Source organism: Nilaparvata lugens, chromosome 11, assembly GCF_014356525.2.
Source record: "Nilaparvata lugens isolate BPH chromosome 11, ASM1435652v1, whole genome shotgun sequence".
Classification (NCBI taxonomy): Eukaryota; Metazoa; Arthropoda; class Insecta; order Hemiptera; family Delphacidae; genus Nilaparvata; species Nilaparvata lugens.
Window position 1 is genome coordinate 25301031 of NC_052514.1, and position 25994 is coordinate 25327024.

Genomic DNA, 25994 nt, shown 5'->3' on the forward strand with positions numbered 1-25994 from the left:
ATTTGTGTTATATTTATAGAGAATACTGGAAGGTTCTAGTAGATCTCACTTGAAATTTTACTTGTAATATATTTTTCAAAATAGTAGTCTATTTGTTAAGTTAAGACTGAAAGCCTACCAGAACCATTTACAGTACGATGTACACTCAAGTATTATATAGAAAAAGTACTTATATGAACGTACTTACAACAAATACAATTCCTTAGACATACGATATTTGTTGCTAAATACAGTATTCCACTTCCATACACAATTTATACACGTGATAATTCTCACTAAAAACAGTACAAGTCTTCCATAAATCCATTCAAACTGGGCACACTTATCACCTTCCACTAATTGGTTGTGACAGCTTACGATCTCCCAAGCTCTTTTCGAACTGATCAGGAGTTGTTTTAATTACAGTTTCTGCAGGTTGACTGTATTTGTTGATTATAGATAGATATATTGCGGTGGATAATTTCTAAAATCGTGTACGGCTGTACAACCAGTGTCATTTGATCAGATATGGACTGAAGTGATAAGTCTTATGTACGTGTATGTGTGTTGTGTGTTGTGCTTGGAGGCAAAGGAGAGTTATTGAAATCACACATTTTAAGATGACAAACACGTACAAGAAACATACTTTTAGCTTCTCCTGCTGTTTCTTTATATTTATCTTCCTCTTATTCTCTCCACCTCTTCTACTACTTCTTGCTTTCTTTGCTGCTTTTATTTCCTTCAATTCTCTCATATTCGACTTTCCCCTTTTTATTCATATGCTATTAATTCTTTCTTCTGTTCCTTCAAACCATCCTTTAGTGTAGATCCAAAATTCATATTCTTCTATTTTTCCCCACCCTTTCAACCTGTTCCACTCTTTTAACATGAGGAAAATACTTCCTTCTTATTCTCCCAACTCCATCCGACGTATCCTTTTCTTCTTAGCTTTTTTCTCTTTTACCTCTTTTACGTGACACCACATCATATTCCTCTCATGTTTACATTTTCTGCTCCTTACTACTTGCTCATCTACCTTTTCCCAACCTTTCACAATATATTTAGGCTTTATTTGTCCTTTACATCATCATTCTCTCATATTCTTTCCTTTGTCTCTTTCCTTGATTTTCTTTCTCTCATTCTCCATATCCTCAAACATCTACTCACTCGTTCTTCTTTTTTGCGATTAGCTTCAGCTGGTAATTTTTAGCTCTTATTTCTCCTTTCTCTTCTTCTCTCCCTCCTTTTCGCTCTATTTTTTACTCATTCTACAATCCTAATGTTTATTCTCTCTTCTCCGACTTCTTCTTTTCTTCTTCTTCTTTTTTTTCTTCTTCCTCTCCTTCCAATTTCTCCTTTGGTCTTTCATTTTCTTTTGAATTTCTCCATTATCTCAGTTTTCTCCTCGTTCCCTCTCTCCTCCTCTTCCTCATCTCCATCAGAACCTCTCCTTTCTCTACGTCTTCTTCTGTTCCTTCTGTTAATTCCTGGTGGTCGAGTTCACCGGTTAATTTAATCAGCTGTTAATTAACTCTGCATTTAACTGACGTTCACTTGTCCATAGCAGTATGAAAATCAGTAGAAGATGCATCACTTGACGTCTAATTAGTGGCTTCTATACTGACTGATGATCTTATGTGAGTGAGAGGAAGAGGTCAGTCTCCTTTTCAATCGAGTATTGTCTACAGAGTGGTTGATAGGTTTGGTTTTTGCTGTGATATACGATCTGTGAACAAGATCTCTCCAACAGTCTCTGTGATTATGTAATTGTGGAGTAGAGTATTTGTTACTGCACTCTCACATTTTTATGATAGAAAATACTGGAAAAATCATTTTCCATTTCCTTTTTTTCTACCCATCCTATACAATGAGACATCCATAGTTTAGAAATTCGCCTGTTGCTGCACATCAGGTCATGGGCCCGTTCCCTATTCCGTAAGGCGATCATTTTATACAATATCTTTCCCCATAATAAATGCATTCAAGAATTAATCATCATCTTTAGAAGAATTTATTGCTTTGAACCTGAACAGGTTAAGAAAAATTGAAAATCTCAAATTTATACCTCATTTGAATAAATAAATAGATTTCAACTCGCATCGTTATCAAACCAATCACCAAGAACAAACAACTGAAAACAAAAATCAGCAAGCAAACAATTAAATAACCACAAAAAAAAGTTGAGAACAATTAAAAATACGTTACACTTCACACGAGATGAAGACTTGAAGATGAGCAGATCGAAAATCTAAAATGACTTTGCTAATTGTTTGGGACGGCATGCATAATCTTACTTTAACAACCTGCCATAAACTAGCTGAGAAACGCTGCATCATCATCTATTTCCACCACCTCCTCCTTTCCTCCTCCTCCTTTCCTCCTCCTCTTTCTCATCCTTCTTCTTCTTCTTCTTCTTCTTCTTCTTCTTCTTCTTCTCTTCTTCTTCTTCTTCTTCTTCTTCTTCTCTTCTTCTTCTTCTTCTTCTTCTCCTTCTCCTTCTTATTGGTATTTTTTCCTCTCCTTATTTTTCCATCACTATTCCTTTTTCTTCTCCTACAACACCACAGTCATGATAATAATCACTATTTGGAAGGAGTCTGTTCGTTTTCAAATTTCAATTAGTTACGTTGTTAGTTGCTACTCTTTGCATCATTGCATGGCAGTATCATTTTCGTATATGGCCGTCCTAATGGATGAGCCGAGTAATTTTTAATAACACCAGTTTCGGTTTATTGTTATTTTTCAATTAACTGGCTTTCGTCTCACTGGTTTCGCCAATTCAACACTATTCTATAAAGATAATACTTCACTCATCACAGGTGGGTCTTCTATGTATAACTGTTTTCGTGTATATCATAAAATAGATGAGGATGAGAAAGGCCGAATTTAAAGTTGATGATACCTCTTTGACATTTATTATGCTGTGTTATAGCTTTTTTATACCTTGAAAATGGCCTGAACAATAATAATTCACCTCTTTCCTGTATTGACAATGAATATTCTATGTACATAACTACATAGTACATATTATATAACTATGTACACATTACATAGTATATAATTATGTACACCTTAATATATTTGGGTATCATATACCACATAAGGTTAAAGAATATCATATGTTAAAACTAGCTAATAGTTTAGTTAGTAGTCTTTCAGATCAGTTTTTATAACGCTATAACTAAAATGTGGCCTGAGCTGTAATATAATTTTTATCACAGTTTGAATTGCTTCAATAACAATACTTGCGTTTATTTCCAGTGCGAACATCGAGCAAGCTGATAGTGTGTGCAGCAAGCTAATAGTGTATTTGCTTAGTGTGTACTATGAGGGGGGGGGCTAGTAGAAAATCCTTTTTCTTTTTCCCAATTTATCAGGGGGAATTGCGTCCTGGCTTGAGGGGCACTCTTCAATGAAATATTATAGTATTGGACTGATGAGAAGATCTCTGTATTGTTCAGTGTGGGGGGAGGGAGATTGGAGGAAGCCAACTTACAAAAATGCAGACCATTTTCTAAAACGTTATTCAGCTTAGTGTATTCACGCTATTGTTTTTATTTTTTGTTGTTGTTGGTATCATAAACTTTAAATTATTGTATTAAAACTGTGTTTGAGAATTTTTATTGCCTATTTTAAAATAAATATATTTCTGTCTGTCTGTTCCGTCTGCATCATTGCATGCCTGACTGCTGTATTCCTAATAAATTATGACATGCTTGTTGATAACAAGTGTTCTGTTCGTACTCCAATGAATTAATACCACTTCTTTCGCCATATGTTGAGGAGAAAGAAATATACTTGAAGATACTTGGAACCACAACTTTGAGATAGGAGAAATAGTACTAGGAAAGTATCTAGTACTAGGTGGAAGGTCTTTCTGAATATGAATATGTTCATCCATTGAAGATTATGAATTTGGGAAGGCTCCGAAACACCAAAACATGAGACAACTGAACGATTTGCAGTACTTTATACGGTTTATTACCTGTTTTTCTACTGTTGTATTTGTCTGTTACACACACGAGCTCCAAACCTGTGCTTGGGTTATCACAAGTATGATGATGAGATATGAAGGAGTCCACAGCTTCAGGTACACATACCATCCTATTACTGTATTATAGTAATTATATTACTATACATCATACGGTCGACAACCAATCACTTAGCAAACACGGAAAATCAATACCGATCATAGCAGCTATTATGTGTAGCATGCCTCTTTATGCAAGTTAGCATACATGAACGGCGCGGCCTGAGGCGATTTTAGTGGCGATCTCTTTAGCATTGTCCGGCTTTAATTGACTGGCGATTTGTCTTCTCAGTGACCGGTCATTTGCATAACTCGACCCCGATTGCAAGAACAAGAAGAAGAAGGAGGCTGAGGAGGAGGATTGGGTTGCTGAAGACCTGTCAAAAACCAGGCAATGTTGTTAGAGTAAGCACACTGTGTCTATTTAGCGGCATTTCAATTGCTAATTAACATTAACAGCGACTGCTTATCACGTGGTCAGTGTGAAGCTTTCCAATAGGATTCTATGACAATCATAGTGTCAATCACACTCAATTTCTGTTTCAATTCAATGAATAAGGAGGTGAGTGAAATCAATTTTTTTAAAGAGAAGAAAGTTTTTCAAAATAGAGTCTGGGATTTCAAAAGTTAATCTGGATCAGCTCCAGCAATGGCATTTATCATTGAAATCAGGAAAGCTTACAGCAATCCTTGATTACGTGATACAGTGCATGGAATTTGATTATTTTTGTAGCGAGATCTTGAGTTCAATTCAGCTGGATGTAGAATTTATTAAAAAATAATTTGTTGGAGAATCTCCAGAGACTTTGGAGCGAAACTCGTATATAATCAATTTCCCAGTATCACTGACTACATCATCTCATTGGATGATTCATTGCTAAACTTTAAAATTTCTATTATGAGAATATAAATTCAACTCATATTGTTTTATATATTATTTTATCAATAAAACTGATTTAGAGTTGAGTGTTATCTCTTCAATTGAGAGAGCACATCAAGTCAATTCAGAGCCTGATAATTCAGTCACAACTGCTATTAGCTCTATTCAACCATTTCAGATATGAAGAACCCATATTGATTCACCTCTTCAACAGATCCCAATCAATCACCCACAACAAACTTATAAACTTTTCTCCAGTCCCCAGCTTGAGATAGACTCGCCAACAACTCAATTAAGCGACAAACTGATTAAGAATTCAGCTGCACCTGACCACAGCTCTGAATCTTGTTAAATAATGTGCTCAACACTTTATAAGATCAGTGATATGGGTTGGATCAGATAAACCTGCTTGCTCACCGAATGCGTTAACAGAGACTTTAGCCAGGATTAGTAATTGAGTTTGATAAAGTGTGTATGATAGCTAAGGGTATTTTTCAAAACCGTCACCTTCTTAGATGATTTTATTGCAGGTTTTTAGAAATCTCACACCTGCTATTTTCCGAATAGATTGAATTTATAATATTTCACATTAGTTCGATTTCAACTCCTCATGATATGAGGTTGATAGGCCTACTTCAATGATTGAGTTTTATTCCAAAATGAGAATTGTTTAATGATTAGAAACTTCACACCAGTTCGAGTCACTCACTGACTGACTGACTGACTCACTCACTCGCAGAACTAAAAATCTACCGGACCAAAAACGTTCAAATTTGGTAGGTATGTTCAGTTGGCCCTTTAGAGGCGCACTAAGAAATCTTTTGGCGATATTTTAACTCCAAGGGTGGTTTTTAAGGGTTTAAAGTTCGTCTTTTAGAATGTATATTCTTCTTATTCCAATATCTTAAAATTATAATTGAAAAAAATGTCCATACCATATGTTAATATAGAACTATAATCTAGAGAGAGTACCTCTTCGAAACAGTTGTTCTGGTAACTAAATTAAAAATTTTGTCAGGTTGGCATTAAGTTGAGTTGACTTTGTTAAGTTGGCACCAAGTTGAAGATTGAAATGCATTTATCCAGGACCTCTTAAATACCAATTTATCCAGTACCTCCTAAATACCTATTAAGGAGGTCCTGATTTATCGCGGAAAAATTGATTGGGTACTGCTACTTCTATCGGAGCTATTCCTGGGAATATTATATTACTAGCCGTCAGGCTCGCTTCGCTCGCCATATCCGTTTAGCCAGACGTTTATTCTGTACCCCCGACTGGATCGTCCTAACATATGATAAAAATATGACATAACATTTCAAATTTGGTTGGCCCTTCAGAAGCGCAATAAAAACGGATTTGGAAAAATTTCCAAAGATACGCCCAAAATCTGCGTTTTTTAGCGTTTTCTCAGCTTTATCGAGAACAAATAAACAGAAAATGTTTAAATTTACTACAGAAGCTCAGCTGGGGTGCAATAATGTTGTGTTAGAAGGAATTTGAAATAACGCCGAAGATACGCCCAAAATTAGCGTTTTCTCAGCTTTTCTGCGTTTCCTCACCTTTTTCAATAATTGATGGAAATATATTTAAAAAAATTCAGTACACAGGTTTAGCTGAGGTGGAAGAATTTTGTTCGCCAAAGATACGCCGATATAGTAACAAGTGTTTTTCGAGATCAAATTGACATAATACGTTCTAATTCGGTACAGAGGTTCCGCTGAGGTCTACATGCAGGTGAGCGAAGCGAGCCCGCTGATCTCATTTTTGGACAATCCAGTCGGGGGTCCAGAATTCGGTACAGAGGTTCCGCTGAGGTCTACATGCAGGCGAGCGAAGCGAGCCCGCTGATCTCATTTTTGGACAATCCAGTCGGGGGTCCAGAATTCGGTACAGAGGTTCCGCTGAGGTCTACATGCAGGCGAGCGAAGCGAGCCCGCTGATCTCATTTTTGGACAGCCCAGTCGGGGTTCCAGGGGGCGGAGCCCCCTGGCTAGACGGATATGGCGAGCGAAGCGAGCCTGACGGCTAGTATCAATATATTATTATAATCTTTAATATTTAATCACCACATTAATGTAAGATTTAATTATAGTTCCTATTATTTAACCGTTGTATTAACTACACTTTTTTAATACACATTTGCATAATAATAATAATAATAAAGTTTATTCCTTTAAGTATACAGAATATACAATTGGAAACGTCAGCCATAAATTAAATTAAGATCTAAACAATAATCACGTCAATTCCTCAAATTCTATGTACTATAATACAATAATATTACTTTAAAGTATAATGTCAATAGGAAATATAAACATATGTTCAGAAATAATTGTTAAATATCCCTTCATCCATATTAAAATACTCAGCTAGTGAATAAAGAGGATTTTCCGTTAAAAGCATTTTTAATCTATTTTTAAAGGCATTTATTGTCATAGCTCTCACACTGATGGGTAGCTTGTTGAATATTTTTAAAGAAACCAACTTTGAACTTCTCTGAACTCTATTAAGTCTGGTATAGGGCACATCAATGTGTTGCCTATTTCTTGTATAATGGTGGTGAATATTTTCCCTACATATAACTCATTCATATTTTTCTTTACATTCACGGCCAACATGAGAACAAACAAGCTATAAACAGTCATTATCCCTGATGATGAACAATGGCTTGCAGTGCTCCAAGTAGTCAGCATTGGAAATAGTTCTTATTGCCTTCTTTTGAAGCAGTAGAATTTTATGAGTATCAGGAGAACACCCCCATAGAGAGAGACCATACGAAAAAGTACTTTGAAAGAAAGCAAAGTATGTCATCCTAAGGTAATCTTTAGGAACACATTCCTTCAATCTTCTTAGGAGATACAAAACTCAGATAAGAAACCATTTCAATTCAAAATGGGATTGACTAATTGTCATTCATATGATTTTGTGAATACTAATAAAATATTTATAATATCTTAGAAAATGGGATGGAGCTACTCGCTAAATCCAGATAATTGGGAATCTTATTGATTTTGAATAAAAATTCTATTACTTAGGTGAATAAGTGACAGGGATCAGAGAAGTCGATAGCTGATTTCATGAGGAATTTACGAGTGTCTTCCACATTCATTTTCTGTTTATACTTACTAATTCATGATACTTCCACTTGTGTAGATAATAACCAATTATTGAAGAATAAAGTACTCACAGAGAGAGACCACTCAAAAATATATCCCATTTTATCGTTCAAAATCATTTATGATTATCAATGACAAACTCCTTATGAAAATACTCTTGTATAACTAGCAAAAATTTATTGACTGAGCTATTATAATGTTATCCATGAATATGAATGAAAATAATGCTGAAATTTATCACATCATCGCTAAGCAACGTCAATTTATATTCCAAGAAAAATATTATGACAAACATTGAAATTTATTCAAATTATCAGATTCCTGTATCATTCCCCACTTATCTCATTTTAAACATCCATTCCTTATTTACTGAGAAATTTATGAGAAAATATTGAAGTCATTTTAAATTACTGCATTCATCTTTCATGTTTATCTTACATCATAGTTCTAATCCGTGCCTTTTCTCTTATTAAATTATGGCATATTCATTGAGGTTCTCTGAAATTATTAGATTCATCCAACATTATCACATTTTTCCTTACATAAAAGTGATGTATACATATAGGCTACAATAGCTTATTCCATGTAGTTTAACATTCACTGGAGGTAACGCTGGAATTATCACATTTCCTTCTATCTCTATTAATACCATGTTAGAATAATGTATCTTCATTCATTTCCCTCACAAATGGAAGGACACATTTAGAAGTGACCACGTCATTCATTCACGATCGATCTTCTTTCATGTGAGTATAACTATAATTAGAATAATGATATGATTATAATCATATAAAATATACTATCTAGTAAGCTCTATATTATATTGATAGTTGGATATTACGCATGGGAGAACATGACATTAATGAATCCTATGACCTTCTCAATAGAGTACAAGCTACGTAGGTTACAAATAAGTGCCTTGTAAATGGATACTCACGTAAATCATGCGTTTTCCTTGATTTCATTAGGCCTACATTATCACAATGGATATTGGCATTCAAAATCATATTTCTCACACGATAGTTAGTTGCCATTGTTTTTTTATTCTGATAATAACTTTGTAATCTAAGGAAAATGATCCTATTATAATCACCATATTATTCCATGCAGCCTTTTTACTAGTTCATGTATCATCTATGTAAAGGATAAGTAGGTTCGAAACCAAAGAGTAATTCCTCCATTCTCTTCTTCCACCTTCTACTTGCTCTATTCCACTTCCACTTTCTCCTTCTTCTTCTTACTTTTTTCTTCTTCTATCATCCTCTTTCACAATCTCTTCTGCTACTATTTTTCACCTTCTACTGTTAAATTCCACTTTAAATTCTGCTTCTTCTCCTATCCACTTATTCTTTTTTTAATAATTTTCCCCCTACTTGTAATCCAGTCCTTTTCATACTTTTCCCACCCTCTCCACCCTGCTGCTTCTTGCAAATATTTATCTGAAATTTTCAATCTTACCCCTATATCTTTATCCGGTTTTTTCATCTTTCTATGCTCCTTTATCCGCAATTATTCCCAATTAAATACAATTATTCTTCATAATCACTTCATCAAATCTTCTTATTTCACAAACTCCACTCCGTTCTTCCTCTTATCTTCTGCTTTTAGTTCTTTAGATTCCAAATGAGGATCTGATTTTTTTCTTCTACTACTCTTTTATACTTCTCCTTCACATTCTCCTCCCCCTTCCACTTCTTTTCATCTCCTTCAACTATCCAAACACCTTCCTCTTGCTCCTCTCCTCATTCCTTCCTTTTCCCTTTTCTTATTTCTTCCTCTACTCTACATTGAAGCTATTCTCTAATCTGGATAATCATTATTATTATAAAACAAGTGGACCTCAACAATGGGGTAATTGCGTAAAATTGTAGGTCGTGGTTAATATGAAGGTACCAACATAACAATGGAAAAATTATTATTCATTGTTGGATGGAAGATGGTGTGCTGTACTTGAAAGTTGTATGAATTTACAGCCTACGTGTGTACTGAGGAAAATTGCTAATTTATTTCAAATCATATTATCAGATCTGTAGCCTAGTTCTCTCTAAACCATCACATTTCATTTTGAAAAGCATCGATGCTCCCCATCTAACTGATACTGACAGTTTGAAGGGTATCGCAATATATATACTTTGTTTCAAACGCTATTTACTAGGATGGGATAAACGTTGGGACGATGCACAGTGTTGAAAGGTCATCTTGTTCAGTTTTGTTATCTACTCTACTAGGTGGTTCACCGGTCCATATTCTCTGATCAATCTTGTATGTTCACATCTTCACTTGCTGCTTCTTCTCAGTTTTCCTTGAGAGTTTCTTCTTTTTCGACTCCTTCCCCTTCTTATTCTGCTATTATTTCCCAACTCTACCAATCCTTTTCCCACTCTTCCCACTTCAATCTATTGTTTTGTTCTTCTTTCTCGTCTACAACATTTTTCTTATTCACCTGATTATCCTACAATTCTCAATTTTCGTTCCGTGACTTTATTGTAGATGTTATTTCCATTATTCTCATCTACTTCTCCACTATCCTTCTCACTATAGCTGCTATTCCAATTTCACATTATTCACGCTTTTCTTTCCATTCTCCTCATTTTTCTTAGCCGTAACCGGAGACAAAATAATATATTTTTCAATAATGAATGAGTATTATTTTCTCTATGCTTCGACCCTAACATTGAGTTGTCTTGTTCCTTCTTCTCGTTGTAGTTCATTTCTAACTGCAATAATTCATTACTCATGGAATTTTCGTCTTGTTTGTTATCTTGAATTAACTTTCATTATTTCATCTACAATCATCTTAATTACCATCTTCAATCTTAACTTTATCACTTTATCTTATCTCCTCCTTTCAGTTAATTCTGGCAAAGTAAAAAAAATACCAGGAAACTTCTCCAGTTTATCATCATCTCATCTGCCATCATCATTCGTCTCATTAGCCTATCGATCCTGAAGCCTCATTTACAAGCTTGGAGTTGGCTGTAGTACACCCTTCACGAAAAGAAACACAACTCACCCAAGAATTTTGCTTACAAACACCCTTTGATCATGGGACACAAAATTGTTTTGCGATTCCTACACAAACTGTGGATCCATCAGAGCTACTTGATAAGCTGTAGAAATATTCTTGTCACACTTCGTATGCATTTCCAGGATTAATACATTCTGAACAACATCTGTGCCAAGCTAGATTACTTCTTGTATTGTGGTAGCCTACTAGAATGTAGTAACCAGATATCAAGGTGAGAACCATCCTCTACATTTCTTGAACTTGACGAGTGCCTGTCAATCACTCTTTTTCTTCTTTCTTTTCTTCTTCTTCATTTTCTTTTGTATCTTCGATTTCTTTTCCTACCTTCACACAGCTGTCACAGACATTAACCGCTACAGCTGATAAATAATTGATAAATCGTCTAGCAAAGGGTAGAGGCAATTAGCTAGTTCTCAGCCGAACAATAGTCACGATCCTTCCACAACACTGTATGTAACTTGAGAACACAGTCTTCTCATTTCCTCACTTGTGTTTTCTTCTTCCCTCTTCCTCATTCTTCCTTCCTTTTTCTCCACTTCCTTTTTGTATCATTTCCTGCTCCTCCTTCATTCATTCATCAGAACTTCATTGTCCATTCTATATTCAGAACAAAAGGATAGACAATGGAAAGATACAATAACAAATTTTCAAAATTCAAAATTAGATCCTGCTGATCAAATTATTAGTCAAAACTAAGGAGAAAAGCTCATTACTCGAAGAATCAATCAATTCAAAAATCATCTGAAAGAATAATCATTCATTTGTCTTGAGTCTTCACTATGAAGTGTTATAATTCTCTCCCCGCACTTACCAAAGTGAAGTACTGTTTTGTACTGGCCTTCTCCATTCCTAACCAATCTCTTTCACTCTCTCTTCTCGATTTGCCAAGTCTCTCACTCTCTTTCCAACAACCTTATCACTCACATTTTTATCCTCCAGTATTATCTCTTCTTCCACACTGATATCCTTCGTTATTCACCTGAAGATATGATTCTTTCTCTATCTATTCATCCTTCTTCTACAATCCTCTCCCGAATTCATAAGTATCATTCTTTGCGAGCAACAGCAAAAAAAGAACTGGCATATTTCACCATATGCCATGAGTTGACACATTCCCGAGTCAGTCTAATAGAACTAATTTTCGACAACGAACGAAGTATTTTCATAAGGAAAAGGGTGTGTGATGTGAGTATTGTAGAGTACTAGTGTGAGAGGCGACGAAAGATTGGATAGAAAGAGACAAGATGTAAGAGAAGGTAGGAACGTACTCTGTATTGTTGAAAACTGGTTTAACTTAAAGACAAAACCGCTATCGTGCTTTATGCCGACAAAGGCAGAACCATATTTACTTCGCAATATATAGGTGTATAGAATTCATACATGTGTTTAGGCTCATTATATTTGGGTGAATATATAGATATAGGTATCTAGTTCATTGAAAGGATTGAAGCTTATTCACCTAATAACATTGGAGTGGTTGTGTTGCTATATTTCGGGCTAGATGCTAGAGTATTTTCTTTCAGGTACAATTATTTGCAAGTGCAGAGAGTTAGATCACCAGGAATGTGAGGGAGAAGGAGAAGTTGAAAGAGAAGATTACGAGGAGGATGAAAGACTGATGAGAAAATGAAAAATCAAGACAAGGAAAAATGAAGGAGTGAGATAGGAGAGAGTGATAAGTAACACCAGAAAGATGGATAAATTAAAAGAGGATGGTAGAGAAGAAGAAGAAGAAAAAAAAGAATAAGAGTAACTCACTGGAAGAAAAAATAAGATGATTGAAATTCATAGATAAAGTGTGGAAGGAGAATAATAATTTAAAATTGAGAAGATATCAATGATAATTATGTCTCGTCTATCTTGGAATTATGTTGATTGAGGGAACTTAGCTCTCTAGCAACCCTCCTAACCTATTTTTGTCAAAATCTCATTTGATATTCTGGATAAGTGAATACAATGTTAACCATAAAATCACTACACATCCACTACAATACTCAATACTGTGGAACATCATCTTATGACAAGTTTTTATTGGATATTGGTCTACCGAGTAGACAAATTGAATTGAACAGGACAGGTAATTGTCCAATTAATTCCGATAATTGCCGTTTATGCTACACCCGTACATCAGCGTTGATAAGTCGCCATTTTCTTTATACTCCCTACTGAATAATTTTTTGCACATCTACTGGATTATGAACAGGAATATATAGATATACTGGTGTGATTGGTACAAGTTTCTCACTTTAATTCGTACTGTTGTCAGTTTATCTTGTCAAGTTTTTCATCCCGTTGATTCTAGAAAAAACTTGATTGGACGTTCATGTATATCGAGTTTACTTAGGCCTACATGATTATTTATTTCCATTCGCATTTTTTCTCAGTATTATCCATTTTCTTCCTCTCGTTAATACAGCTGATTGATAGATAAATTCCCGTCATCGTGTGGATAAAATATATATTTTGCGATATCATTAAATAAACAGGCAATTAATGTAATTGATAATTATTTCGTGTTCTTATCGGGAAGGGGATTCTTGAAACTGGTTTTTGCATGATGGAGTTTTGTTGGATAACTTATGGGCAGTACATTCTAGTCTTCTAGACTATTTATATATGTTACTGGAGCTAAAAAATAAGAGATACTGTACCCAGAGATCAATAATAAAATTGAGGTGGCTTCTGCATATAACCCGCTTTCTCTGTAATTGTTTCAAATTGAATCCTTACTACCCTTGCAAGTATAGAAATGTCAAACAAAATATGATTGTATGAAAACACTATATTCATCCTATAAGTGATCCCTATAAATTTATTGTTGGTAAAAAATTCCAAACCAGCAAGTTGAAGTCACTGGGGAAATTTAAACGGTAGTAAAGAACGAATGCTTTCAATGAAGAACGTTAAAGCCTCCAGTAGACTTCAATGCTATTCATACTTTCTCGCTCTTCATCACTTTGAAAAAAAAATTATTCCAAGTATCATATTATTGGCTCACATCTAATAACTCAGTGGTGTAACAGCCGGGTCCGCAGGGCCCGCAATGCGTGAGGGGAGAGTCAGGGAGGCCCGCGAACCGGTGAGCTGAAAATGATAAGAGGAAACTAACGAGAATTGGGCCTGCAAGACAAGTGGCAGGTCTAGGATTGTTCTAGGATTGTTCAATTGGGTATTATCACGGAGTAGAGAACTTTTATTGTTATGTATTCTGTGGTATTACTCTATTGCTTGCATTGTCCCAGATGTATTCACTGTGCATTTTCGGGGGCACGAAAAAACTTTTACACCACTGTGTACACTCCATGTCGATCTGATGTTTCTCTGTGTCCTCATATTATTTGTCCTCGACCTTGAAAGTGAAAATTATTATCTAGTATTATTCACTTTACCACCTACTTTGGAGTTCAAACTTTTACCATTTTAACCAAGAATGAACAAATCAGTGTCTAAATGGAAATCAAATTCTCTCTTCAATAATCTCTTGCTTTGAACTTGAGGATACGAGCATGAGATTCACGTGTCCTTCACACATTCATGGAAGCTTCTATTTTCCTGAATTTAGTGTAACAGAATAACTACAATATTAACCTCTTAGTTAGAGCCTTTGTTTTCACAGGACCCTTATTCATGTGTAAGTAACGCAACAGGGTTGCGTAGTAGTTTAAAATAAGTATTCTCAACTGAAGATGAAACAAAATAGACAAACCTAATTAGCTCCACAACAGTACATTCGACCATGACTTACGACAGCTGTTGAAATTAGCTCTCCTGGAAGAAGTGAAGACCTTGAACGTGATATTATTCAATGTTAGATGGTGTAGATAGCCGGGTTAGGCTGGCTGCCTTGTTACATCACTTCCTTTTGACCACAGTGCTGGTAACACGTAATGGCAGTTCTGATTATTTTTATTCAATCATCCGCTCTCAGCTCTAACTGTGTGAAGCTGTATTTTAGACTACTGTCATACACCAACTAGATGGTACAGTCAGAGACAAGAATAATATAGTTATCCTTACTTATCCTTCATCTATGGTATAGTGTAATAGCTCACTAGTAATGTCAATTCAGGCAAAAGTTAGTGGTTTTTTCCACTTATTTATTTAGTTTGACTGGCCACTATTAAATTTTTCAGTTGAGACTTTTTTGTACTCATAATTATTGGCATGAAGCATAGAAAAAATTTCAAAGAAGCCAAAAAAGTATAACTAAGTACCTTCATATATTTTTCTATCTCCTATTTTACCATCAAGTAAATTTCCCTTATTCTTCTGATTGAGTAAAAGTTTTCTCAGGTTGTCAATAGAAGTAAAATTGAGAAAAAGCATTGACTGAAATGAGTTTGCAACTGGAGTGCTTATAGGGTTATCTCACAAAATACGCTGAAAAACGTGATTCTTCCATGTTTGGACAGGTGTAGCTCGATTATTTAAGCAATAGATCTGAATTTCAGTGATGGAGTTTATGAAGAATCTTATTTTTAAATCATTGCTTTAATCCTGAAGAACGCTTCTTATTTTAAAAGCATGAAGTATGTCAGTCTTGAATTATATTTTCGTAATCAAAATTTGATTACAGAATACCGATAAAAATAGAATAGAAATTGATATAATTATAATCCTATTTGTTGCCTTGATCTACTTGAAACTCAAGTTTAGTGAATCCAAAACTTCAAGTATTACAAGTCAATGTTCCAGGCGACAAAATTCATTGTATTTACTATATATTATAATGGAAAATAAGCACAAAATTTCGAGAAGAAACAAAACTATAATGCAGCCTTGTTCAATACTACTTTTCAATTATTCTCCTTTATTGAAAAACACTATGTTTTTCAGTACCACTTCAGTTACAAACTTGCAGAGCTGCAGTTTCGTGTTGAAACAACGCATCTTAAGTTGTATTAGGATGTTTTATCATTGGAAGTTTCACAGTATCAATTAGGCAGTTTCTTAAGAGTTCTCCTATTGTTTTAAATTTCGGGAGCATTAAAATGACACATCATATTCCCAAGTAAGATTATGATGTTTTATAGACAATATTAAGGTCTTCAATATGAGTAGTTTAAGCCTCTCTTTCATATTGAGTATAATTCTTGATTATAATACAAATTACTATATAGGCGTGAATATGTGACCATAGTTCTATAAGTGACGTTCATTCAAGAAAAGCCTATTCTAAAAAATAGCAACAGGCATTCAATGAAAAGTCTATTAGAATAAGTAGTAACAGGCATTCAATTTTAAGTACTTAGTATATAGTACTGCGGTCCTTGAAGTTTCCCAATAATTCATACAAGCTGAATAATTTCGACAACAGTTTATAGTGCAATTGCCCTTAACTGACCGTAAAAGTAATTGTTATTACCGTCCCTGCAGTAAGTTTCACTATGTTTGGTCAGAATTCCTCATAGATAACACCAACGCTCACCATTCAATCAATGCTGACAGTTGAGAGTGGATATCTCCAGCTAACGGATAATAAACACAGTCATTACTTATGGCTGAATTTGGTTCTAATCTGTTTACTTTATTATGTTGTGCGCCGAAGCCGAACATAATTCAAGACGTGAAATACCAAGCACCTGCGGGTTTTTTTGGTACGGTGAAAGGTCGTTCTCGGTGTGTACTTCTATTTTTTGAAAAAGATGAGGTCGGATTTAATTGTTTGTAATTACTGTTTGAAACTATGCAAATACCTGCTTTGACCAGTTAGTAAGGGGTTACTGTGTTTATCTACCTGTTTTATGGTCTATTTGTTAGAAATTGCCATGTTGATGGAGTAAGGTGAAATGTAACTGGAAAGCTTTCAACCATTTTTCATTCGGTCCTCATTCCAATTTCCATTTTCATCAATTAAAAGCTCTATGGAAGATTGAAAGCTCAATTGTCGTTTTTGAAAACAAAATACAGATAGTACTTGAACAATTACAATTCAATTACAACTTGTACTTCAATTATCGTAGTTATTCAGCGTTGAAATAGCTTTAGCTTCAGCGTTGTAGAAGTAAAGTGATATAGATTCGTAGAGTGGTGTATCTATATATTTTTGTTAGCTGAGAATTTAAGAATTTGGTTGTAGCTGGAACTAAAGATTCGGAAAGGTAAGAGAATGACTGACACTGGTGACAATTTTAGCTCAGCCAATCGTAGAGCAGCTCGAGAAAGTTCCAGAATCATTCAACTAGTCAGCAAATCACAAACCAGAATCATTGTGACGTATTCATATGACAGTTCATTACGTACTGACAAGAGCATGAGCTTCCTCGTGTACAAAGATAATTACTAACGATACTGTGATATTGTAGAGTTATATTGATTATATTGCATGAAATTTATAGAAAAGTGATAACTGGAGAAGAAGAAGAAGATGAAGAGGAGGAAAGAGTAGAAGTGGGATAAGAAGAATGAGGAGAGGAAGAAAAACGATAAGAACACAAACAACAATTATTTTAAGAAGACAAGTGACTGTTGAGAGCAATAAAATAGAGAAACATGAGAGGTGAGAGTAGAAAAGTAAGAAGAAGAGAGGAGAGGGAAAACCATGGAAAAGTTAAGAGAACATTAGAATAATAAGAATGGAAGGTAAGATAAGGTCGATAAGGTCAGAAAAAAATATTCAGAGGATAGTGATATGATACAAGAAAATAGAGAATAGATATGAGATAAAAAGGGAACGTGTTACCTGAAGCAAAACAAAGGAGTGTGAAGGAATAGAGGAGGAAGATAATAATAATAAGTAGAAAAAGAAATTGAAAGAGAATCAAAGATTATAGAAAATAGTGTGGAAATGAATGACAGAGAGAATCAGACGAATGAGAGATGGTGACTGGACAAAAGGAAGGATCAATGTGAGAAGAAAACCAGGAAAAGAAAAATGAGGAAGAGTAGAAGAAGGAGATGGAAGAGATGCTGGTGGATGACAAGTGGGGAAGAGGAGAGAAGAAGGAGGAGAATAAGGGGAAAAAGAATAAGATTGATAGAGAAACAGGAGAAGAAGGACCATCCTACCAAGTATTCCGTGCTATCCTATCCACCTATTCATTGTAATCTCAGTGCCTACAGCCAAACACTCCAAAGCCAACAGGTGATGAAGTTAGTCACTCCTTTTTCCTGAGTGGATTCCTTTTTCCACATGGAATTGCAGCAATAAAATTATAATTCTGACGGAAATCACTGGCTGTTGGACGCTGAGGCAAGTGATAGGCCTCCAAAGCAACCGACATCAACTCAAGGATTGATATAATTAGATGAACTCACACACTACAAAAATCGCACCTATTATTGTATAATTTCACAGTTAGTTAACAGCTCTGTAATTTTCACTTGTATAATACAACCCAACAATATGTACAACATTAGTCTACCAACTCTACTTGCTTTCTTATTATACGTTATGATTATTACTATAGATTCAAATAGTGAGAGTTCTGCAGAAGTATACAGTCTTCAATGTTGATATATATATTTTGAGGCTTGATACTTATGCTATCTAGTCAATATACTCCAGATATATAGCTGATAGTGATCATTTTTTTTATCAAGTTGACAAATTTTTTTATCAAACATTATACAGGTTGTGCAATTTCAGCATAGCCTAATATCTAAACTAATAGATTCCATACATACTTGATAACCATAACGTATATAAGGTGATGGATAACTGTTACAGAAGTATTTCGGACTTTAATACAAACTACATTTTACAGTAAATTTCCATATACTTATGAACTTACAGCATGTGTGATATCTGCGTCGATTGACAGCTTCTAGAATAGAGAAACTTCGCGTATAGTATCTCATGTCAGTGTCGATTGAATATACAGCTCAGGTTATATTACATAGGTACTATGTTTTCTTATAACGTATTTCATACATAGGCCAACTATTTATGAAATTTGGAGTTTGGAAAGAGATACGTGGTGAAGCCTACATATCTAGCCCTCAGTGCAGCTGCAGAGGTGATCCATTTGTTTCATTCAGATTAGTATCGTGTTCAGTTATAGATATACACAGGCTGAAATGTATAATACCCACTGGTTATAGTCAATGAATATAGGTATAATATACACGCTTCTACGTTCTCGAAAATGACACCGTTCTTGGTTTCAGGCGATAATAAAGGCCGATTTCAAAATGCAACCGGAGGAGTCGTCCCTGCAATAATCTCGATTTTTATCGTTTTATTAGTTCAGTATAATTGGTAGCCAAAAAACGCGAGCGATCCTAATTTTAGCGCGCGTAATTGGGGTCGAAGGAATTCTTATTTTGTAGCTCAATCAGTGCACAAATCAGTGTTCTTCACAAAATTGGTGCTAAGTGACGGGGTTTTTAGAATGTTTCGAGGCTAGAGAGTTCAGAATGTGAGAAAATTGAGGATTTATACAGCTTGTGCCATAGGTGATAATTGGGTTGTGTTGCTCAAAATAAGAGTGTTTGTTGTCACGAATCCATTCTCATTGTTTGTTAAAGTATTGAATACAGCACCTATTTGCTTTTGAATAATATGGAAAAATGTATTTGAATCTGTCTTGAATATTCTAAATTGGCAATAAAAATGAATTGAAATTGAAAAAAAATTTGATTTCAAATCATATGAAATATATACGCAGAAATTCAAATCAAAGCGAGTTTATGATCATTAAAGTAATTCTCAAACTTCAAATTATCAAGGGGAACTGACTTCAATTGATATTTATTTTTCAAATCATAGGTAGGTCGAGTTCTTCACAAATTTCAGAAAAAAGTTAAACTTATCGAGAGATCCACATTAAAGAAGTCTTGATTTATCAAAATTCCGCAGTGATTTGATTCTCTCTTCAAACATTGCTGCTTCTATCTCAATCATTTCAATGATTAGTTATTGATTGATGAATGAATAGATAGTTGATAATTTATTCAAAATAATCCTATTACAGGTTCAGAACAAGCAGTAATGTATTTTGGAAAGAAGAATAAAATAATCCTTCTATCGAATCAATTGACAACAATGGTAAATGGTAATAGATAATGGACGAAGCAAAGCACGATAATATGTCCACGGATGTATCCCAAAAGATTCATACCATCAAACATATTTTAATAAAGAGTTTATAAAGCATTTGGTAACGCTTAGTAACTATTTTATTTTCATTTTTATGCTTGATCCCTGATTCACGTCTGTAGACTGTACGGATGTTTAGTGCCTAGAAATAATTATCACTTTCATATTCACGAATGAACTTTTGTGTAGCTATTATATTTTACAGTATGTGTTCCATGTTACGCACATGATGATATATGCGCCTCTACGGATCATAAGTGAATGAACAGTTCTTTAGTGTGCGTGGATCTATTAGCAGAAAAGTGATGCAAGTTTCATACCTGTAGATAAGGGCTGGACGCCGATAGCAGGACACGATGAGCCTTGAGTCGCCTGCCCTGACAGCAAAGTGTGACGTCGACAAACAGTTCTGTGACGAGCATGTGACGCAGATGTGACAGAAGGCCCAGTTGGTGGTGACGCCATCGCACGTGCATCTGTTGGTCACTGTTCACCGCCATCTAGAGGCTGGCTCATCGAGAGTGCTGCAACAGAAAAACAGAAGAGTATGATAGGAGATTTTGTGAAATGGGGTTTGAACCAGATCATTATCATGATGTGATGAGAGGATATTCCCCGGAATTATCATGATGTGATGAGAGGATATACCCTGGAAAGCGTGATGGGCGATGCAGGAAAAATACAGGAAAACAGGATGCAGGGAGAGCGATCCAGAATAATACAGAGATGACTATTATAGAAGGGGAAAACAATGGAGCTAACTAATGATAGTTCACAAATAGTTGTTCAGCCTATTGAGTTTGTAATTAGATCAATCACAGGGAAGGTCTATCAAAATACACTCAAAACGAATACATTATATGGAATATATTGGTGATGATGATGACAGAAATCAATGAAGAGAATACGGACAATGTTGAAAGTACGAGAATCGAGTATTTAAAAGAGTTCAAATAGTAGATATATTTGGTTTTAATAGAATTTGATCAATTTATTTTCTTGAAGATTATTGCTTGGAGCAGCAGATTAGTAATGCAAGAAATCAACAAAAAGCAACACTAAACCTGAATTATGAATGAAGGGGAACTTCAATCGAAAACAAACTAATAGAAGTTCAAGAGAAGCAAGTCGTTAAAGCATTAAAGTTTTATAGTTTCCGATCAATTTATTGTCATATAAGCTGCTTACAGACAGAGCGCCACGAACACGCGCATTTCAGTCTTCATCAGCTGTATTTTTACAGAAAAAGTAAGGTACAGATACAGAAGTGAAAATGCACGTGCTAGTGACGCTCAAGTCTGTACGCAGCTTTATAGAACTGTTATTTTATATTTTAATCTGAATTCATGTTTGCTCTGATGTAAGAAAATGGAAAATCTGAACCCCTGTTCGACTTGACAAATTTTGAAATAATTTTAACAGAGTTCCATTACAATGCCGAATAAATACAAACTCTTATTTAATTTCTCTCTTGAAGCATAAATTTGCTTCGAGAATGCTATGAGAGAAAATAGTTACTCTTTTTACATTCATGGATTTATGATTGCAGTCATAATCGTAGTTACAGGCTTGCCAGCCTGAAGGTTCTTCACGCATTAACAACCTGCAATTCAGTACGGTATATCACCTTCTGGTATATACCGTCTCAAATGTCTATTCTAGGCACATATATTTGTTAAATCTTAATTTATAATATTCTCGTATATATCTTGTAACACATCTCCTTGTGATGTATTACATCGGAAATATGAATAGCCTACCACCATCCAAATATACAGGAATCATTCCAAATATATAGATACACAAGCATCAATACCTGAAAGTATAATATTATCATGAGTATATCACCTTGACATTACTCGTCACGGCTCATTACCATCATGATACCAATAAACCAACAAGGCCTGAAGTCTCGACATTAAATTATCTGCTCATTTGAATCGACCACAACTTGCACTTTTCGATTACGATGTGCGCTCATTAGACGGTGATTATTCGTGGGCAATGATTGTTGGGGTGACTAACGTTTCGCCGGATAACTCATTCGCCGATTGTACAGTTGTCCGAATCATGTCAGAAGTTCATCATTATGGAATGAACAATTAATTTCTTGTTTTAAAGATCATGCCTTGAGGTATGAATATGGTCCAAAGTTTGACGAGATTAATATGACATTTTCAATAAGATTCATTTTTCTTGATTATATTCATTTTGAAAAAAATTATTTCATTAAGTGAGAGCTTAATGCGTTCACTGGAATCAAATCAAATTAAACTCAATACAAATATTTCACAGTATTATGATTATGGGAGAGCAATATTTTTCTCAGTATTGTAAGGCTAGCTACACACACATCGAGTCTTGGACGTAAAATTTTTTGCCGTCCTTATAAATGCTATTAGATTGTACAGATATGTAAAACAGATGATTCTTGTCAAGTTCCGTTTAATCTGGTCATAAGGATGGCGTGTGTAACTGGCTCAAGATGTTCGGCTCAGAATTAATGATTTATCCAATTGATTCAATTTTAACATACTCTAAATAATTCCTATGCAAATTTCATGTTGTAGTAATAATATATTTTTGTGAATGGGAGGAATATAGTATGATAACAAGCCTGAACTCGGGTAACGAGCACTATCGATGAACCGTTCCTTTGGTCATTCAGTTATCGGCCAACTACTTAGCCCCCTGATTACTGCTTAGTTTTCCATTTCGCGCTCGATCATTCTTGCAAATCATGGCGAATCGAGCAGATGGTGTATGCAATAATTACAGCTAGTGAATGTGTTCATTTCACTTTCAACGGAGTTGGAATCGAAAGTTGTATTACTGATTTATGATCACTGAAAGCGAGAGGTGGTTTACTGATAAGATTGTAGAATATTATAATAACTTATTGTCGTCTGATAGAATGTATAACTATTATAGAATAAAATGATTTGAATTTATGAGGAAAATTATCATGTTAATCAACAGATTAGCTGCACAGTCACAAATTTTAAATAGTTTCCTTGCAAATATTGGCTCTCAAAAAGAATTCAAATAAAATTCCATGCAAATTGGCCATTTTATCAGGTTTGAAGAAATATGGAGATCATTTCAATCAACCTTGAGGTGAACGCTATTTCTGAAGTAACCTCATTGTATTGCACATGGAAATGTAATCGATTATTCCTATTGAAGTAGACTGAAAATTTTGACATTTCTCAAAATGTACTCGACTTTGATTCGCGTATCGTGATACCCCTCTTTATTCTGCTTAAAGCATATATAACTGAATTCTAAAAGATTATTTCCCTCCAGATGTGTTTGATGATTAGATCATATTTTTTCAAACGGTATCAATATACTTTACGATATTCTATACACTAGATCATCTTCCAAAAAAGAAATTCCTCATTTATTAAATATACCTTTTCATCAGTAACCTATTATTGAAATAACCTCCTAATTCCAGTAATTATCAATAATCATAGCAAGTATGATAGGAACAAAGTCTCGTGATGACAATTGGTACCAATTTTCACATCAACCTGACGTCCATAGTCGCTCTCCCTGTTCTGTTTATAAGCAAGGGGGCGGAGTTGTTCGAATGTTTAAATACAACATGTTTTCGAGTTGACACTCTGATTGGCTACCCTATTGTTGAATTGATATGGAGGATGATTCAGATGAGATTTCCTGGTGTAGAATACAAACATGAAAATTATTTCTAACAAGCAGAAATAACATGGGAGAACAAGATGTCTCATTTATTTAAAAAATAATCTGAATGGGAATATATTTTGAAAAATGGCACTACAATTTATCATAATAGGTTGTACCGTATGTACAATGAATAATGCTCAAGAATTCACTCAATAAACTTGAAGAACATATTTACTAATCAAACTGAGGACCGTTTGCGCCACATAGGATTAAACGGAGATAGATAGATAAACTATTGGTTTAAACCCGGAGTTAAAAACGTGACATTGAAAGTGACCATGCCTATATGAGAATGTATCAGCATTAATTCTTGAAAGGTGCATATGGCCCCAAGATTTCAACTTGTTCCATTAATATTATCTAGACTAGACAAATCTCCGGAATTCAATTGTTGTGAGGTAGGTCGACCTAATGTGTTCCACTATTAGGGTGGGAATCATTTCAATTAATTTGTTAGCGTTCCCGTTAAATAGCATCAGTGCTTCCCATTCAAACAATGCTGACAGTTTAAAGTGAATCTGACTAGGCGCTATCCGTTATTTATGTAGTGCCACAATAATTTATGATATTATTCAAAGTTGTTGTAAGCTTACGCTATCAAGAAACGGACAGTGAGAATGGAACCTGTACTACATACACAAAAAACAGGACAAACCAGAATTATTTATCTCCACTCTTCTCACTATTTTCCCCTTTCTCCCACTAATTTTCCCTCTTGTCTCCTCTCCCCAGTCCACCATGTTAATCGATTAAGTCAATCATGTTGTGTGTGTTCTGCTCTCAGATTCTCGTCAACTGACTCGGGTCCTCATAATTGTATTTTTATGGCTTGGTTTTTGAATAGTTGATAACAATTTTACACATCCGAAATTAAATAATTTTCAATGACGCGGCTTCAAATTACTGGCTATTAACGGTCGTAAATCTCATAGAGGCTACTACTCTAAACTGCCAGCATTGTTTGAATGTAAAGCTTCGACGCTACGTATATAAGAAAAGCTGACAGACAAGAGTGAATCCCACTGTAGAACATATACATTTATAATGTATACATGTATATACATAACCAGAATAATGGGAGCTACCGACGAAATTGATTCTGGGTGTTTTTCGAATCTTCTTCGATATCACGCGCTGCTCCTCTAATAGTCATTAATATTAATAAAAGCGGCCACCATTCTCACGTAATATAATCCGGTCGCTCAGAGTTTAACGGTTTCATTTCGGTAGCAATCAAAGGATGTGAGCTACATATTGAGATTCTTGGTGGGACGTCTGTTTTTTGTCTATTTTAAGTACAGTTCCTTACAACACCTCTAATGTAGACCTCAATAGCTTGTTTTTGAACTATTTTCAACGACACTACAGTCTATTTTCTTAATATTAGTTATTAAAACTAGTACTCACATGTGAAGCGCTTTCGGATTTTTAAAATCCATTTTCAACACTGACATCGTTGAAAATAGTTCAAAAACGGATAATTAACTTGCAGTTCGTCATTGATAGTGAAATGATTGAGCTCAATAGTTTGTTGGGCTTAGTAGGGCTTAGGCTAGTGAATTGGTTGCTTTTTTGAAAAAGATCACATCGGTTGGTTGTAAAACCAGCAGCTAACACTTTTGAATAGAATACTCCAGTAGTAAAAGAGATATAATATAAATTTTCTCTACTTTCCTTGCCCCACTACCGTAGGTAAGGGAAGTATTGCTTTCCCAAAACTATAAAGTTAACCAAATTTCATGATTTCTCTACGTTTAGAGGTCCCCTGTGTTTTTTAATGAAAACATTCTGTCACATTTTGTGATAACTATCATTGGTTTAATTTTAAGGACATTTCGTGAATATGCTGTACTTGTCAGTTTAAACATATATGTCCGTATGTTTTCACGTCATGAAGACTCGATTGATGAAGTATAAGAGGAATAATTGATTCCAGGTAGCCAATAGGTTTGAATTTTTACAGTTGACAGAAAAATTCTATCATTTTTGTACTATACTAATAATAAGTTTAGCCACAACAACATTGAACAGACCTACCAATCTACCACACTCATATGGATTTAATCGTATTCTACAAACAAAAATCATTCGAATCACGAGTAGAACACACTGCACAGGAATATGAGGAGAAATTAAGTAGGTTTTCTTCAATATTTAGATTAGAATTTTCCGCAATTCCTGGTTCTCTGGAATATTCATATTGGAACAT

General features: G+C 34.8%; 1 protein-coding gene across 2 annotated transcripts in view; it reads right to left on the minus strand.

Annotated features, from left to right (window-relative positions):
• The window catches only part of LOC111047803, a 138012-nt gene that overhangs the window by 47938 nt on the left and 64080 nt on the right, over positions 1-25994 (minus strand). For both annotated transcript variants that reach the window (XM_039437977.1, XM_039437976.1), the window contains one exon: positions 20395-20598. In XM_039437977.1, the coding sequence (XP_039293911.1) occupies positions 20395-20574 (180 nt within the window). In that variant the 5' untranslated portion in view covers positions 20575-20598. The remainder of the gene's footprint in view (positions 1-20394; positions 20599-25994) is intronic.